General features: G+C 43.9%; 1 protein-coding gene across 3 annotated transcripts in view; it reads left to right on the forward strand.

Annotated features, from left to right (window-relative positions):
* The window catches only part of CPNE8 (copine 8), a 263816-nt gene that overhangs the window by 19099 nt on the left and 228522 nt on the right, over positions 1–16195 (forward strand). For all 3 annotated transcript variants that reach the window (XM_034766934.1, XM_034766921.1, XM_034766915.1), the window contains exon 2: positions 4342–4382. In XM_034766934.1, coding sequence (XP_034622825.1) covers positions 4342–4382 — 41 coding nt within the window. The remainder of the gene's footprint in view (positions 1–4341; positions 4383–16195) is intronic.

Consider the following 16195-nt stretch of genomic DNA (forward strand, 5'->3'; position numbering starts at 1 on the left):
CACACTACAGTGAAGTTCATAATTTCTTTCACTAAGAATGAATGTACACTAGTTATGCATGGCATAACTAAGATAGTTCTTTCTGCTTTATATTACTACTCTTATACAGAACAAGAAAACTTTTATTCAGATGCCTTTGACCCACCCCATTTTTTCTTCTGCTGGCACCTCATACATCCAAACCATACAGATGTTCTCCCTGTCCTCCTGACCCTGTATCCTACTCCAACCATTGTGGATGGTTCTCTTCTTCTCCCTTTCAGTATTTTCATCATTTTGGGCCATAAACATGATACTTCTTCCCAACCTGCAATACAAATGACACTTCTCTTTTGAGGATTGTCTGAATTAAACAAATATTCACTCTAGTCCTCAGTTGATGGAGAACTTTCCTCCCTCTTAAATACTGTGAATCAGAAGATTCAGATCAGTTATTCCCTAGTGAAGGCTTAGAGGTCTTCATTGGATTAATTCATTTCTCTCAAGCTACTTGAGCCAGCAACTTAACCTCCCGTTCAGGATCCCCCTCAAGATGAGCCATAGAAAAGGCTCATCTTTTGAGAAATCTGTAGATTTCACCCCCACACATTTCTCCATATGCTCCAAGCCTGAAAAGAAGTCAATCATTAAAGTATCTCTATATGAGATTATGCCAGGTTAAGGCCATCAAGTTCTCTTCTGACCTGACGATTGACTCCTCTTTCTTGTTCTTAGTCAGGTTCAGTCAAAGGTGAGAGATTTTGATCCCCTTGAGAGGCATTCTCCAGAGGACCCAAAGATCAAAAAGCCCTGAGCCCGCTCCCGCACACCAAACCCCTTGGCCCCAGCCCGGACCCCTCTCCTGCACCCCAATCCCAGCCCAGAGCCCCCTCCTCCACCCTGAACCCTTTTGGCCCAACCCTGGAGCCGAGGGGAAGCTCCAAGCCTCCACCTTCTCCCCCCCGCCCCATGGGACTTTGTGGTCCACGACTGATTTTTTCTCCCCACCCCCGTGGATCAATGGCCCCTGATAGAAAAAAGGTTCCCTACCCCTGATCTAAATTAGCAACATTAATGTGCCTAAGGTCCCAGATCCACAATGGGACTTAGGCTCCTAAACCTCAGAAATAGGTGCTGCTGTGATCTGTAAAAGCCCTTGCTAAGCTGCCACAGAACTCTTTAGGTGCTTAAATTCACTCTGCGGCTAGATTTCTGCTGTAAAAGTTCCCTAGGTGCCTAAGCTTCTGTCTCTAGATTTGTGCATTGCTGCCTGATGCAGGTGTCTGGGCACTCGTCTCATCCTTAAGCCCCAGGGTGATCTCTATACCAGTTGAAGATGTGATGCTCCACCTATTTTTGTCTGTGTGGTCCAGTCGGGTAGACATGATCAATCTATGGCCAGCAGAGTAAAGGACAATAAGAAGGGGTTTGTAAATTGTATTGGGAAGAATTTTGTTGGCCCATTACTAGATGGGAATTGTAGAATAGTAAATAACGAAAAGGCAGAATTGTTCAATAAATATTTGTTTTCTGGTGGCGGAAGAGGAGAAACAGATGATGTAGTCCTATCAGATGATGATGATGGGGGAAAAAACGGGTGGATTTGATTTAAATCAAGTTGATTTAACTCACTAGTCAGGAAGACTTGAGTTAATCATGGATTTCTACATAACAGTGCATTCTTGTTGGTTGTTATAACCTTAATACATATTCTTCACAACTCAGAGATATAGGTTTCATTTTTAGAAGGTACACACTATACATTTTTAAAGTGATTTATTTTGGAAACTTTTCAGATTAGTTGTACAGCTATATAAGAAAATGAATGATTGTTTGGTTATTTCATTTAGCAAAGGGGTAATTGAAGCAGATATTTATGAAGTCATTGGGAGGTGAACTATCTCCAATTCAACAGGTTAATCATTAATATTTGGAGAATTTTCTTGCCATGCTGTATTAGGAGGAGAACATCACCAGACAGACATTTAAATTGTTTTAGTTAACTAATACAACAACATTATGTATTCTGGATTTTTTTTCTTTAACAGCAAACATATAATATTTTAACAAAACAAGCATATAAATTTTTGAATTTAGTTAAACATTCAAGTTTTTTAAAATCAGGTTTGTTTTTGTTAAAATTGTTTAACTAAAATAGTTAAATGAAATTTAAAAACAAAAATTAAATGGACTATGTCAGCCAGGTCAACATGGGAAACTTAAAATATTGGCTTTTGCAGTTAACTTGGTCGTCTTCACTTTCTTTTTCCTGTTTGTTCATAATCTGGAAAAGAACAAGCTTTCCTGTGTGTTTTTTTTTTTTTTTTTTTTTCTGGACCGAAACCATTTCTCAATTTGGAATGAATTAGTCCAAAGGAAGAAAATATTCTTTCTACACCGGCAGAAGAAGCTACTGCTGTTAAAAGTGAGATTATCACTTCAACAGTCTCCGAATCCAAGTTTTAAGTGACTGCCACCACTTCACTGGTGTGACTTTCTTTAAAACATCATCAGCAAACATATATTTCTTGAATGGTTCTTATTCCCAAACTGGGTCTCTTTTACGGCCTACTGCCATTATAGGTTTTCCCTTCTAGTGAGAGAATGGTATGGGAGATCTCAAATCAATGAAGGCTACACTCAGACCTCAAGACTTCTGGAATATGCAGCTCAAACAGTTTCACTTTTGTTTCTACTTTGTGTCCCTCCCTTCTCACATTTATCTCCAGACTTCTTCTCCTTGTCCAGATCTATTCTGTCCCCAACAATCTTCTATTCATTGAACTTTGGGTAGAAGCGGCTCAGAGATGAGTTGAGAAAATTGAGATGAAAAGAGGAGATATGGTGAAAATAATGAATGGCATAGAAACGGATGACCTTAACTCTGCCCACAAACCTAAAATGCCATAATCATAAAGCTATTGCACAACATTACTACAGTGGAGAGCCAAGGTTGTTTGGTATCCTGATTAAGCATTTCCATACCCCAACATGTTTGGATTTATTTTATATTTGATTGTGAATTTGGGGGATTTATAACACTTGATTTTTGAGATAATTGAAACACCTGTAATGTATTTTACTTTATTTACTGATACGTACTCCCAACCTTAACGCCATTTTCCTATAGTTTGTCTTGACATGTATAAACTGTTAGTTAGGAGGAAACTTTCCCTGGGGGGGGCAGATTTCTCCATAATTGTTATTACAGAGTTTCTTGTAACTTTTTCTGAAGCAGCTGGTATTGGATATTGTCAAATATGGGGTATTAAATTTTGATGGGCCACTCATCTGATCCAGCATGGTAATTATGTCTGAAATTACAATCTGAATACACATATGTGGATAGTGTTCTTTTTAATCCTAATGGAATAAATAAAGAATGACCAAATGTCATTACAAAGCCTAATACTGGAGGGAGTTTAGGATAAGAGACAGGAAAGAGGAGGATTGTTACTCAAAAATAAAAAATCCATTTTAATTTTTACTGGTTACTTCAGCCAAAATACAACACTAGAAGAACTATGTAATTATTTAACCTGAAAGAAGAAACAGTAGAGCAGTATTAAGATTGACTGATTGACGTAGCATAGGTAAAGAGGAACTGGTATTTCTACACTGCCCAACAATTGGGACTAGGGGATGTGAAAATCAGTGTGCACCAAAGTGCTGCTCTGTAACTTCCCATATGGACGCTGCGGGTACAAACTAAAAGTTTCCTAGTTTGCATTAATGATAGTTTGTTAACAATAGTGAACTGTATAGTTACACAATTACCACATTTGTAGGTAAGATACCAAGTGTAATGAAATGAGAGCTTGTACAGAGAACACTTTACTAGAGGGATCCAGTGCTAAAAGACTGTTTTAGCCTTGAAAAATTAGGTTGAGCCTAGAAGTTTGGTTTAGGTAGAGGTCTACCCAACGTGAAAGATTTGTTCTAAATTTTGGGGGGTTTATTTTTAGCTGAAATAATAAACTCGCAAAGTACCATGACAGCTTAAAGTTATTTCAGTTCCTGTGGGACATTAAATTTAAAAATATATGTTTAATGATTGAATGTTCTGCCTCTTTCCCCTGTGTGGTAGTTGAGTCTACAACCCACAGTTTACATGCATCAGAATTGTGTGACAAACTGAAAAGTGTGAAGTTTGAGATTGGCAGAATACTAGCTCTGAGTAATTCTAATATGCATAAGAGATGGAGGAGAGCCAACTGTGTCCCCTTATGTTCCTTAAATAAACTATTTTAATCATGTATGCATTGTAGAAGCTTTCAATCAGAAAGAAATTATCATTGTTTTCTTTAAGATGTTCTTTCTCTATTTTAGTAGCAGTATCATTTATCTGTCTTTCTTTAACAGAAACCTTTTGGACAGAGACACATTTTCAAAATCTGATCCAAGTAAGTAAAAAATATTTTATTATGTTTATTTGTTGCACTGGATAAACTGCAGCGTAAAGAAGTCAAGTAAACCTCAAGGGTATTTCAGCCTCTAAGTCCATTCAGTTCTTTTCCCCTCAGCAGAGACTTAACATAGTGTAATTGTGAATATGGTTTCTGTCATGTAGACAGTTGTATGTTAGGAAGTGAACTGAGACTACTGAACTCATTTCACATAAGCTACTGAATAGTCATTAGCTAATAACTTTGTTACTACTGATGTGAACCACGTTTTCGATGAGTGACATAGAATGTAAAGGTTCTATATCCTATTACCAGTTTCTTGAGCTATCTAGTCCCTTTTGAAGAAGATTTAAGGTTGGTTTGTTTTGTTTGTTTATTTGCTGGGAAGTAATAAATGCAGAACATAGTTGTTGTTTTTTAAATGTATTCTTTTCACCTCTTTTTTTCCAGGCTGCTATGCAAACCATATAGAAACCTTTTTAAAATCTCCTTTTTCTGCTAATGCTCCTAATGAATAGAATTAATCTTAAATCTAGAGTCAAAAGATGAGAAATGCCATTTACATTTGTGTTGATAAATCAATATGCCTTGGGTCACTGGGCAATGTGGCATCTTGGTTGTAAGCCCTCAAAGAGCAGATGTGAACGACAATAGACAACTCCTAGACTAATGTAAGAATGCAGCTGTGCAGAGAACCATGTCCCTGAACGTGATCTTGGCAGGATTGTCCTTGGCCTGAAATTCTTGGCTTTGGTCCAGAATGGACACTTTCTACTCATAGACTGTAAAGTCAGAAGAGACCATCGTGATCATCTAATCCTGGGGTTCTCACAACAGATTTTTTGGTGGCCGTACACTGAGGCCACCAACTCTTGCTGGTGGCCGCTTTGACAATTTTTCCTAAAATATTTAATTAACTTTAGGAAAAACAAATACATATGTGCATATACATGTCCAGTCTTAGTAACTTATTTATGTTGGGATGTTTTTTCAGACTCAATAATAATAATAACATACAGTTGTCTCTATTCTTTACTGGACCTAAACAGAATAGAAACACAAGGTGCTTTGCATGTTCTTGTCTTTGTTGTTGTTTCTTTTGTTTGTTTTGTGTGTGGTTTTTTTTGTTTTGTTTTGTTTTGTTTTTAAGACTTGCTAGCTAGGAAGTCTGGTTCTGCTGTGAAAAGTGATATTTGTATGTTTAATATCACTTTTCACAGCAGAGGCTTGTAAGCTAGCTGGGAGGCAGTGAAAAGTGATATGAACAAACATGCAAATATCACTTTTTTCACAGCAGACTTACTCAGCCCTGGCAAGCTGGGGGGGCAAATATAAGCCTTGGATGGGGAGATGGGAGGCAGTGAGGGCCAAGGATGATGGGGTGATGGACTGAGGCCACAGCAGGAGCCAGGGGTGTGTGTGAGCCTGAAGCTCAGCGGCCAGAGCCTGAAGCCCAGTGGCCTGGGAGTGGAGACTGCCACTATGCAGCTAAAGCCCGGAGCCCAAAGCCCCACGGTCAGAGCCCGTGGCCAGAGCCTGCCACCTGCCACACCAGGGCTGAAGCCGGAAGCCTGAGCCCCACCACCCCTGGGAAGGTGGGGAACTCACACCAGCTGTCTGCTCCTCCAACTTTTGTGGTCAAGACCCCTCTTCCCCCCACACACCCCGTCACTGCCCAGGAGGCTGTGGCTGCAAGAAAAGCCCCTGGTGGCCACATGCGGCCATGGTAGCCACATTTGAGAAATGCTGATCTAGTCTGACCTGCACATTGCAGATCATAGAACCTCACCCACCCACTCCTGTAATAGACCCCTAACCTCTGGCTGAGTTACTGAAGTCCTCAAATCATGGTTTAAAGACTTCAAGTTATATAGAATTCACCATTTACACTAGTTTAACTCTGCAAGTGACCCATGCCCCATGTTGCAGTGTCTCTGCCAACCTGACCCAGGGAAAAATTCCTTCCCGTCCTTAAATATGGTGATCACTTAGACCCTGAGCATGTGGGCAATATTCACCAGGCAGACACCTGGGAAAGAATTCTGTGTAGTAACTCAGAGTCCTCCTCATCCGGTATCCCATCTCTGGCAATTTGGGGATATTTGCTAAAAGCAGTCGTTGATGGGCCACCTTCCTTTGTAGGCAGTCTCATCATACCATCTGCTCCATAAACTTATCAAGTTCAGTCTTGAACCCAGTTAGGTTTTTTGCCTACTCCCCTGCTCCCTGGGAAGGCTGTTCCAGAAATTCACTCCTGTAATGGGTAGAAACCTTTACCTAATTTTGAGCCTAAATTTGTTGATGGCCAGTTTGTATCCATTTGTTCTTGTGTCCGCATTGATGCTTAACTTAAATAGCTCCTCTTCCTCCCTGGTATTTATCCCTCTGATATATTTATAAAGAGCAATCGTATCTCCCCTCAGCCTTCTTTTGGTTAGGCTAAACAGGTCAAGCTGTTTGTCTTCTCTTATAAACTAGGTTTTCCGTTCCTCGGATTGTCCGAGTAGCCCTTCTCTGCACCTGTTCCAGTTTGAATTCATCTTTCTTAAATGTGGGAGACCAGAATTGCACACACTATTCCAAATGAGGTCTCACCTGTGCCTTGTATAATGGTACTAATTCTTCTTCTTCAAGGCGTGTCCCTGTGGGTGCTCCACCTTAGGTGTGTTGGCACTCTGTGTTTGTAATCGGAGATTTGTAGTAGCAGTGCCTGGTTGGCCGTGCCCATGCGTCAGCCATCTTACAGTGCTCTGAGCAGTTACCTAGTGTGCACAGTCAACCGTCCCCTAGTTCCTTCTCTTCTGCCTTTGGCTTGAGTCGGAACGACAGCAGCGCCTCTCTTATCTTCGATAGTTCAATAGTTCTTCTTCGAGTGCTTGCTCATATCAATTCCAGTTATGTGTGTGCGCACGCCACGTGCACGGATGTTGGAAATTTTTCCCTAGCAGCTCCCCTTCGGGCTGGCTGTGGAGCCCCCTGGAGTGGTGCCGATATGGTGCTCTATATATGACCCTGCCGGCCCGACCCCCCCCCCCCCCCCCTGTTCCTTCTTACCGCCAGGTTGTTGGAACAGTGGTCTCTTGCTCGCAAGTGCTCCATTACTCCCTAGCTACTTTACTTTATCTCTGTGTATAGTTACCCTATTGTTAGTTAAGTGTTAGTTTCTGTTATCCCATCAAGGCATCAACTCCTAGGAGAGCTTCATCTTGTTGACTAGGGAGCTGATTCTTCTTGTTGAATTTGGAAGATACCTCTCCATATGCAACTACCAATTTGAGCTGCAGAAAAAAGGTCTCTCATTGTCAGTTGTCTCTGCAAAGATAAACTTAAAAAAAAAAAAAAAAAAAGTGTGTGGCATCAGCCAGATATCCAGTAGTGTCATGCTTTGATGTTGGGGATACAACAGTAAAGGTAACTGTGTCCAGTACTGATGTCTGTAGACACACGTGTTTGTAGGGTTCAGGCAGTTATGTAGTAGTTCAGCACAAGAAGTTGCTTATTAATGGAGGCAACCTTTTGCAGCAGTGACTGGATTCTTAGTACAGGAAAAGCTTTGTTATCTGACGTATTGGGGGAATGGAGGGTGCCGGTTAGTCAGAAATTCCTGTTAACTATTATACTTACTGAGGGAGGGAATTTGGGTGCAGGAGGAGGCTCAGGGCTGGGGGTTAGGGCGAAGGAGGGGGGTGCAGGGCGTGGGTTCTGGGAGGGAGTTTGGGTGCGGGAGGCGGGTCGGAGCACAGAGTTGTGGGATGCTGGATCCGGACAGCACTTGCTCAGGTGGCTTCCTGCAAGTGGCAACATGTCCCTGCTGCTCCTAGGCGGAGGCATGGCCAGGTGGCTCTGCGTGCTGCCTCCGCCCACAAGCGCAGCCCCTGCAGCTCCCATTGGCCGCGGTGCCTGGCTAATGGGAGCTGTGTAGCCAGCACCCGGGGTTGGGTAGGGGCAGCGCAGGGCGCTCTGTGGCCATGCCTCTGCCTAGGAGCAGCAGGAACATGCCGCTGCTTGCGGGGAGCCATGCTCAGCCAGGTAGGGAACCTGGCGGCCCCGTGCCAGCCGGACTTTTAATGGAGATATCAGAAATGCCAGTTTCTACAGATTCATAGATTCATAGATTATAGGACTGGAAGGGACCTCGAGAGGTCATCGAGTCCAGTCCCCTGCCCGCATGGCAGGACCAAATACTGTCTAGACCATCCCTGGTAGACATTTATCTAACCTATTCTTAAATATCTCCAGAGACGGAGATTCCACAACCTCCCTAGGCAATTTGTTCCAGTGTTTAACCACCCTGACAGTTAGGAACTTTTTCCTAATGTCCAACCTAGACCTCCCTTGCTGCAGTTTAAACCCATTGTTTCTGGTTCTATCCTTAGAGGCTAAGGTGAACAAGTTCTCTCCCTCCTTCTTATGACACCCTTTTAGATACCTGAAAACTGCTATCATGTCCCCTCTCAGTCTTCTCTTTTCCAAAGTAAACAAACCCAATTCTTTCAGCCTTCCTTCATAGGTCATGTTCTCAAGACCTTTAATCATTCTTGTTGCTCTTCTTTGGACCCTTTCCAATTTCTCCACATCTTTTTTAAAATGCGACGCCCAGAACTGGACACAATACTCCAGCTGAGGCCTAACCAGAGCAGAGTAGAGCGGAAGAATGACTTCTCGTGTCTTGCTCACAACACACCTGTTAATACATCCCAGAATCATGTTTGCTTTTTTTTGCAACAGCATCACACTGTTGACTCATATTTAGCTTGTGGTCCACTATAACCCCTAGATCCCTTTCTGCCGTACTCCTACCTAGACAGTCTTTTCCTATTCTGTATGTGTGAAATTGATTTTTCCTTCCTAAGTGGAGCAGTTTGCATTTGTCTTTGTTAAACTTCATCCTGTTTAACTCAGACCATTTCTCCAATTTGTCCAGATCATTTTGAATTATGACCCTGTCCTCCAAAGTAGTTGCAACCCCTCCCAGTTTGGTATCATCCGCAAACTTAATAAGCGTACTTTCTATGCCAACATCTAAGTCGTTGATGAAGATATTGAACAGAGCCGGTCCCAAAACAGACCCCTGCGGTACCCCACTCGTTACGCCTTTCCAGCAGGATTGGGAACCATTAATAACAACTCTCTGAGTACGGTTATCCAGCCAGTTATGCACCCACCTTATAGTAGCCCCATCTAAATTGTATTTGCCTAGTTTATCGATAAGAATATCATGCGAGACCGTATCAAATGCCTTACTAAAGTCTAGGTATACCACATCCACCGCTTCACCCTTATCCACAAGGCTCGTTATCCTATCAAAGAAAGCTATCAGATTGGTTTGACATGATTTGTTCTTCACAAATCCATGCTGGCTGTTCCCTATCACCTTACCACCTTCCAAGTGTTTGCAGATGATTTCCTTAATTACTTGCTCCATTATCTTCCCTGGCACAGAAGTTAAACTAACTGGTCTGTAGTTACCTGGGTTGTTTTTATTTCCCTTTTTATAGATGGGCACTATATTTGCCCTTTTCCAGTCTTCTGGAATCTCTCCCGTCTCCCATGACTTTCCAAATGTAAGGGGACTGTTGCCCCCTTACTAACATTCAGTGGGGTGTTTTGGTTGGCTAGCTCCCAGCACTGAAAGGGGAAGGGTCGATGGCAAATCAGGAGCCTGAGACTGACAGTCCCCAGGGGCAATGGGGAGAGGCCAATGCTCCAGATCAGCCTGATTGACAGGGCGGGCAGGCTAATCAGAGAGTCAGGAGGCCAGGGTGGGTCCCGTCCTCCGTGGAAACTGGAATGTCCTGAGTCAGACAGAGTGGGGCCGAGCTAAGGAGAGGGCAGGGGCCCGAGCTAAGCTGCTGGAAGCAGAGTTGCAGCCCCAAAAGCCAGAGCACAGCCCGGAGAGAGCAGACCTGCCCTGGGACCAGAGCTGTAGCAACCAGAGCCAGAGGGGCCAGACAAGCAGCCAGGAAGCAGGTCAGAGCTGGGAGCAGAGTCACAGAAGCAGCCTGCAGAGCAGAGCTGTCCTGGGAGCAGAGCTGCAGCAACCAGAGCCAGAGAGGCCAGAGAAGCAGCCCAGGGAGCTGAAGGCAGAGCAGCAGCAGCAGCCGTGCTGAGGCAGAGTGGAGCCGGAGCTGGAGCTGAGGCTGGAGCAGTCCGGAGCTGGGGCTGGGGCAGTCCGGAGCCGTGTGCAGTCCGAGTGCGGTGAGCAGCTGGGGAGAGTGAGGGGGACCCTGGGCAGTGGGCCCAGCACAGGGAGACGCCTCAGCCAAGAGGCCTTGCAGGCCAGACTTGCAGGGGGATCATAACCCCGACTGGGCAGGGGCGACGCTGGAAAAAAGGGTCCTGCCACCTAGAGCCTGAGAGCGTGTGGCCACCGCCAGAGCAAGTGTCCAATCCACAGCGTCTCTGCAGCACAGACAGGGCCTGAGAAGCAGGCCTGGGACCTACAAGGAACAGATTGAACTGCCCTGACGTTCCAGAGACACTGGTTGTAATGTTCCCTGCCACAGAGCAGGGTGATGTGTTTTCCTCTAACCTTTCCCATTTTTCCTTATTCTTTTTTTAAAATTAATTGTTAATTAAACAACTTGTATTTGCTTTAAATTGTATGAAATGATCAGTGGGTCAGGAAGGTGCCCAGTGCAGAGAGAGTACCCCGGAGTGGGGACACCCTAGCCCCTGTCCTGGGTGACCACCGCAGGGTTGGGGGTCGAGCCCCCCAGGAATCCTGGGCCCAGCCTTGTCGGGGTTTATGAGGACTCTGCCAGACAGGAGAGTGGAAGGGAAGTCCTCAAGGGCAGGGAGGCCTCTGGGTAAAGGAAGTGGGAGCGAGGACTCGGATCCTTTCGCTAGCCCTCTTCACCGGGGTAGTGCAGAAGCCAGGAAAGTTCCCCACAATAGCGGGACCATTCCCCCGCTTACATAATGATAATAGCTAGAGGCTCAGATACCTCCTCTATTAGCTCCTTGAGTATTCTAGGATGCATTTCATCAGGCCCGGGTGACTTGCAGGCATCTAACTTTTCTAAGTGATTTTTAACTTGTTCTTTTTTTATTTTATCCGCTAAACCTACCCCCTTCCCATTAGTATTCACTATGTTAGGCATTCCTTCAGACTTCTCGGTGAAGACCGAAACAAAGAAGTCATTAAGCATCTCTGTCATTTCCAAGTTTCCTGTTACTGTTTCTCCCTCTTCACTAAGCAGTGGGCCTACCCTACAGCTTTATGGTTGGTAAAGTGCAGGATAACACAGATTTTACTGTGTATGCTGCCTCCTTCTCTGCGGAAGTGAAAGGGGTCTAGGCTTTATTTTCATAGGCAATAAAAATTTCCACATTTGTAAAAGGTTGCTGCTTGGTCTGGAACCTATCAAGATCTACTTTTGGAGACCTTCCAGTTGATGAGAGAGTAAGATTTTTATCTCTGATGGCCCCTAATCACCTTGGACACAGGGGCACTGAAAAACTTGCTTCAGAGAAATTCTATCAAATTCCCCAGTTGATAAAGAATTTTAAGTTGCATCAGGAAATCACGCTACTATGCCATTGAGTTTGTGCCACTGAACAAAAGCGAGAGAGAGGCTTTTGTTCCAGTTACTTCCTGACGGAGATGTGAGTTCTGACCAATCGTGGATTTGAGATCTCTCTTTTTATATGGCAAAAGAAAAAATGTAAAATGCAACCTTGGGAATAGAGAGACAAGCCGAGCGAGGTAATATCCTTTTATTGGACCAGTTTATTGACATACATACCAGTGCACGGGGGTGCAGTCCTAAGACTGACACCCCGAGGACCGCTCGCAGGCGGGTTTTTATTTCATTAAACCGCAAGCAAAGTACAAACAATACATCATGAGTTAAGAAATTGGGGTTGGGGTCAGCCCCTCCACCCAGTATCCTCCTCATTATTTCCCAAGAGCTGGGCGTTTATTTGGGTAGAGGGGCGTTTGGTAGTTTTCCCCAGGGGTGGTACTTGGCACCAGTTTGAGTACATTTTTTGGCAAGGCACATATTATTTTCTGAGGGTTTTCGGTGAAGGGTTAAGGGGGGGGTTTATCAGGGGACACTAAAAGAAGATCTATGATTGGCTAATTTTGCAGATAGCTGGAATCACAGGAGAAGTTGGCATTTGCAAAAGCAATTTCTTCATACAAGCGGTTATTATATTTCATAAACTTGCGGTTATTAGGTTGCCGAAGCCTTTACCACTGTTACTTCCTCCCCCCTCCCTCCTCTGGTCATGACCCTTGACCGAATTTGGCAGAGAACTGTGCAGTTCAGTCTTGTTCAGGCCCTGGCCTGTACTACTTTTTGTAAAGGCAGTCAGCATAACAGTCCTCTGTTAGGGTTCATTTCGGGGCCTTCAGATTCACAGCTCTGGCTATTTAAAAAAAAAAGGCCCCCCTGTTCTGTTTCCCCACAATTGTTTCTACAGGTAGACAAAAAGTAGGTAGGATACAGAAACTCAATAGATTTCTTCCTTAAGATCTACAGATATGCACAATAGGAGGTAAGGTAGGGGTGTGTGTGTGTGTGGTTTTTTTTTTTAGTTGAGTTGTGCCTAGGAGTGTTCTAGTCCACTGGATTATACAGGGGGAATAAACTCACTATTGACGTTCAATTCCAAGCCTTCCTACTTTAGGTTGGGATTAGCTTTTATGAATGAAGCAGATCATCTGCTGGCTCCAGCAGATGATCTGCTGATGTTGTGGATGGTGGGCCTAATCGCCATACCAGTATCTGTTACACTCATGGCACATTTCCACATTATACCAGCTCAGTAGACTCTGGGGTCATAGTGTTCAGAAGTCATACATAGCCTTGCATTGCATACAGTAATGGAGTATCTCCAAGCCTCACTGGCTTGGTGTCCGTGCAAGTAAAGCCTGCATTTGTGAATGGACTTCTGTGATCCTTTCTGGAGTAACCATGGATTCATCTTGCCTCCACACACAGGAGCTGCTCACCTTTTAGACATTTTAGTCTCTTCTTGATTAACTGCACACACGTGCTCTGGGGATGATGGCAGTTCAGAGATCTGGTATCCCAAAATATGGTTCTGATTCAAACAGGCAGTTAGCTCATTTTATCAGTTTAGCTGGGTGCTTGCAGAGTAGTAAAAATCCTTTAAAAATACACTAAATAGAGACCATTTTCTGCATAAACAGGCGGGGACAGGAACATGCCTCCTGAGTGGTGATGTCATGCAGGAGTGGAACTAGTGGAATCTAAGATATTTCTAGTGGTTGCTTATCTAGCAAGGAAAGGGTGAACCATCTCAGACAAGTTTCAGAGTAGCAGCCGTGTTAGACAAGCTAATTCAAATAGTAGTCCGTTCTTTATTGGTCCTTGTTTTGGGGGCAAGTGCTTTAGGCCTTTATTGGATAGGGAACTCAGGAAATAGGTATGTTTGAGATAACAAGAGACTTGTTTGTTTTTCCATTCTGAGATGTATGATAGGGACATGTATTGCGAGTTCTAGTAGTTTTCTATATATTTTTATTATAGAGTGTAACTTTAGAAAATATTTTGTTTCTGCCTGCTCCTCTTGCTTTTATATCTAATTTCTTATTACTTAATCTTACCTATTCTGATGTTCATAGCCTATCTGTCTTTTCTGCAGCAATTTGGTGCCTCCAAGTACTTTACACCTGATAAAAGATAAATCTGGGGTGCCTTTTGCTGTCCTCCCGAGTATTCTCCCAAATTTGGCAGGTTGTAAACCTCTGAGCAAGTGCAAACTGAGATTTCTCCGAGATTTCTCGGAGACTTATTAGAGCTACTGGGATAAGCAGGACTTTCTCTGCCGTTGCTGCTACAGGAGTGACAACAGGCACTAGAACTGACAGCAGGGACATTTCCCTGTGCTCTCAATGCTCCCCCTGCTGGGCCCAGGCAGGGTGGAGAAGGAGATTGCCTGACTCAAATGTAGAAGGGGCAAGAACTGGATTTGGGAGAGAGGAGCATATTAGATCAAGGTGTCAGTGTGTGTGGGGAGAAACTGGGACTGGCTGGACAGAGAGGGGAGAGCTAAGGGGGAGGGGAGAGGATAGCGAGATTAGATGAGTGGAGACTGGGATGAGGAGTCAGGGTGGGGAAGAGATAAGACTGGGATGAGGACAGATTGGAAGGGATGGGGTAGAAGGCATTGGTCTTGGAGGAGAAAGGGACAGAAAGATCTGTGATCATTAGCGCACACTCTGAGAGGCCCAGTAGTGATACCCTGTTTCCCCGAAAATAAGACATCCTCCGAAAATAAGGCCTACTTACAGTTTTGCCTCTCGTTGTAATATAAGGCATCCCCCCGATAATAAGACCTCCCCGATAATAAGGCATCCACCGATAATAAGGCATTTTTCATTTCTGAAAAATAAGACATCCCCTGAAAATAAGACCTAGCGCATCTTTGGGAGCAAAAATTAATATAAGACACTGTCTTATTTTCGGGGAAACAGGGTAGATCTCAGGGTGGTGTTTCTGCAAATTCCTTCCAGACATAGCCTCAGGGGATTCCTCCAGGTTGCTTATGGAATGGAGCATTACTGATAGAAGGCTTTTCCTATCTGTACTGGCAAATCCTCAAATATTTATGAAAATCTTAGTAGTTTTGATTGCATCCCTAATTCCAAAAGGAGTGCATTTCTATCATTTCCTAAGAGATCTCCTCGAGGGAGAAAAGAGCTCTCAATACTCGGGCAATGATAAGCTTCAGTCCTGTGGGTATAATAGGAATTATCTGGTGTTACAGTCCTGGCTGAGCTCCTCCTTGTGGATGCTCACACAAGGCAGGTATTTGGACTGACTCAGTGGTGGATCCATGTGCTTCTGAGCTCTTCTGGATCTTGGCAGACTCCAGCCATAGACTCATACATAGACTTTTTCTGGTACTACTTCTAGGAAATAGGACCCTGTGTTCCAGCTGCCCTGGACTCCAGGGCTGGTGTTGAATCCTCCCAAGTCTACCCAGTCAAACAGATCCTCCCTAGAGCTTCAGTCCCATGGGTAATCCAGTTTATAACTTAATCCTTCAGCAACATGGGATAGTTGAAGCAAGTAATACACAGACTTTGCAAAGGGATTTCTAAACTGAATATAGACAAATTACAAGAGATGTAAGCAGTTTTATTATATTGACTACATTTGTGTAAGACCCCTGGCTAAAGTTCTTCAATACTCTTGATCATTGTTTGGAATTTGGTCAGTGTTTTTTCAGGTTCACAGGACTCTGCTCCCTTCCTTCCTCCTGGCTGGTCTTGTCTTCTTATTCTGGTTGGGGAAGCTGCTGCTCAGGACCTTGTCCTTTTTAAAACTTTTGGCCTCCTTTCATGTGATCCTCCTTGTCCATCTCTTAAGGCCCCATCAAGTGATCTGTTGCTTGATTACTGTCCATCTGGAGTCCAGACTGGAAAAAATTTGGTTTCTTGCAACTTTGGCCACACTCTTTAGCATACCGATTTTATTGCCAGAGCAAAGTCATTCAATGGTAATGACACTTCATTGATTAGTACTGTTCGCATTGTATCGATACCCCTTGGAATTATCATCCAAGAAGGAGGTAAAAAGACAAGGAGGAAGGCACAGCACGGTCTTACAGTCAAAAGAATGCTAACAAAACAAAATGCAGTTTGTAGCTGCTATAGATACCTACACACAAGTACTAAATCTTCACACTTGGTCTAGCTTCAAGCTCTGCTTCTACCTTAGTTTGCCTTCGTGTCAGATAGTTTCCCACCAGTTTCTAGCATGATTAGGTTAGCCCTCCATCCAAGTCATGAGTCCTTCTGGAGTCTATTGAAGTCCAAACCGAAACACAGA

Source organism: Trachemys scripta, chromosome 1 (genome assembly GCF_013100865.1).
Source record: "Trachemys scripta elegans isolate TJP31775 chromosome 1, CAS_Tse_1.0, whole genome shotgun sequence".
Lineage (NCBI taxonomy): Eukaryota > Metazoa > Chordata > Testudines > Emydidae > Trachemys > Trachemys scripta.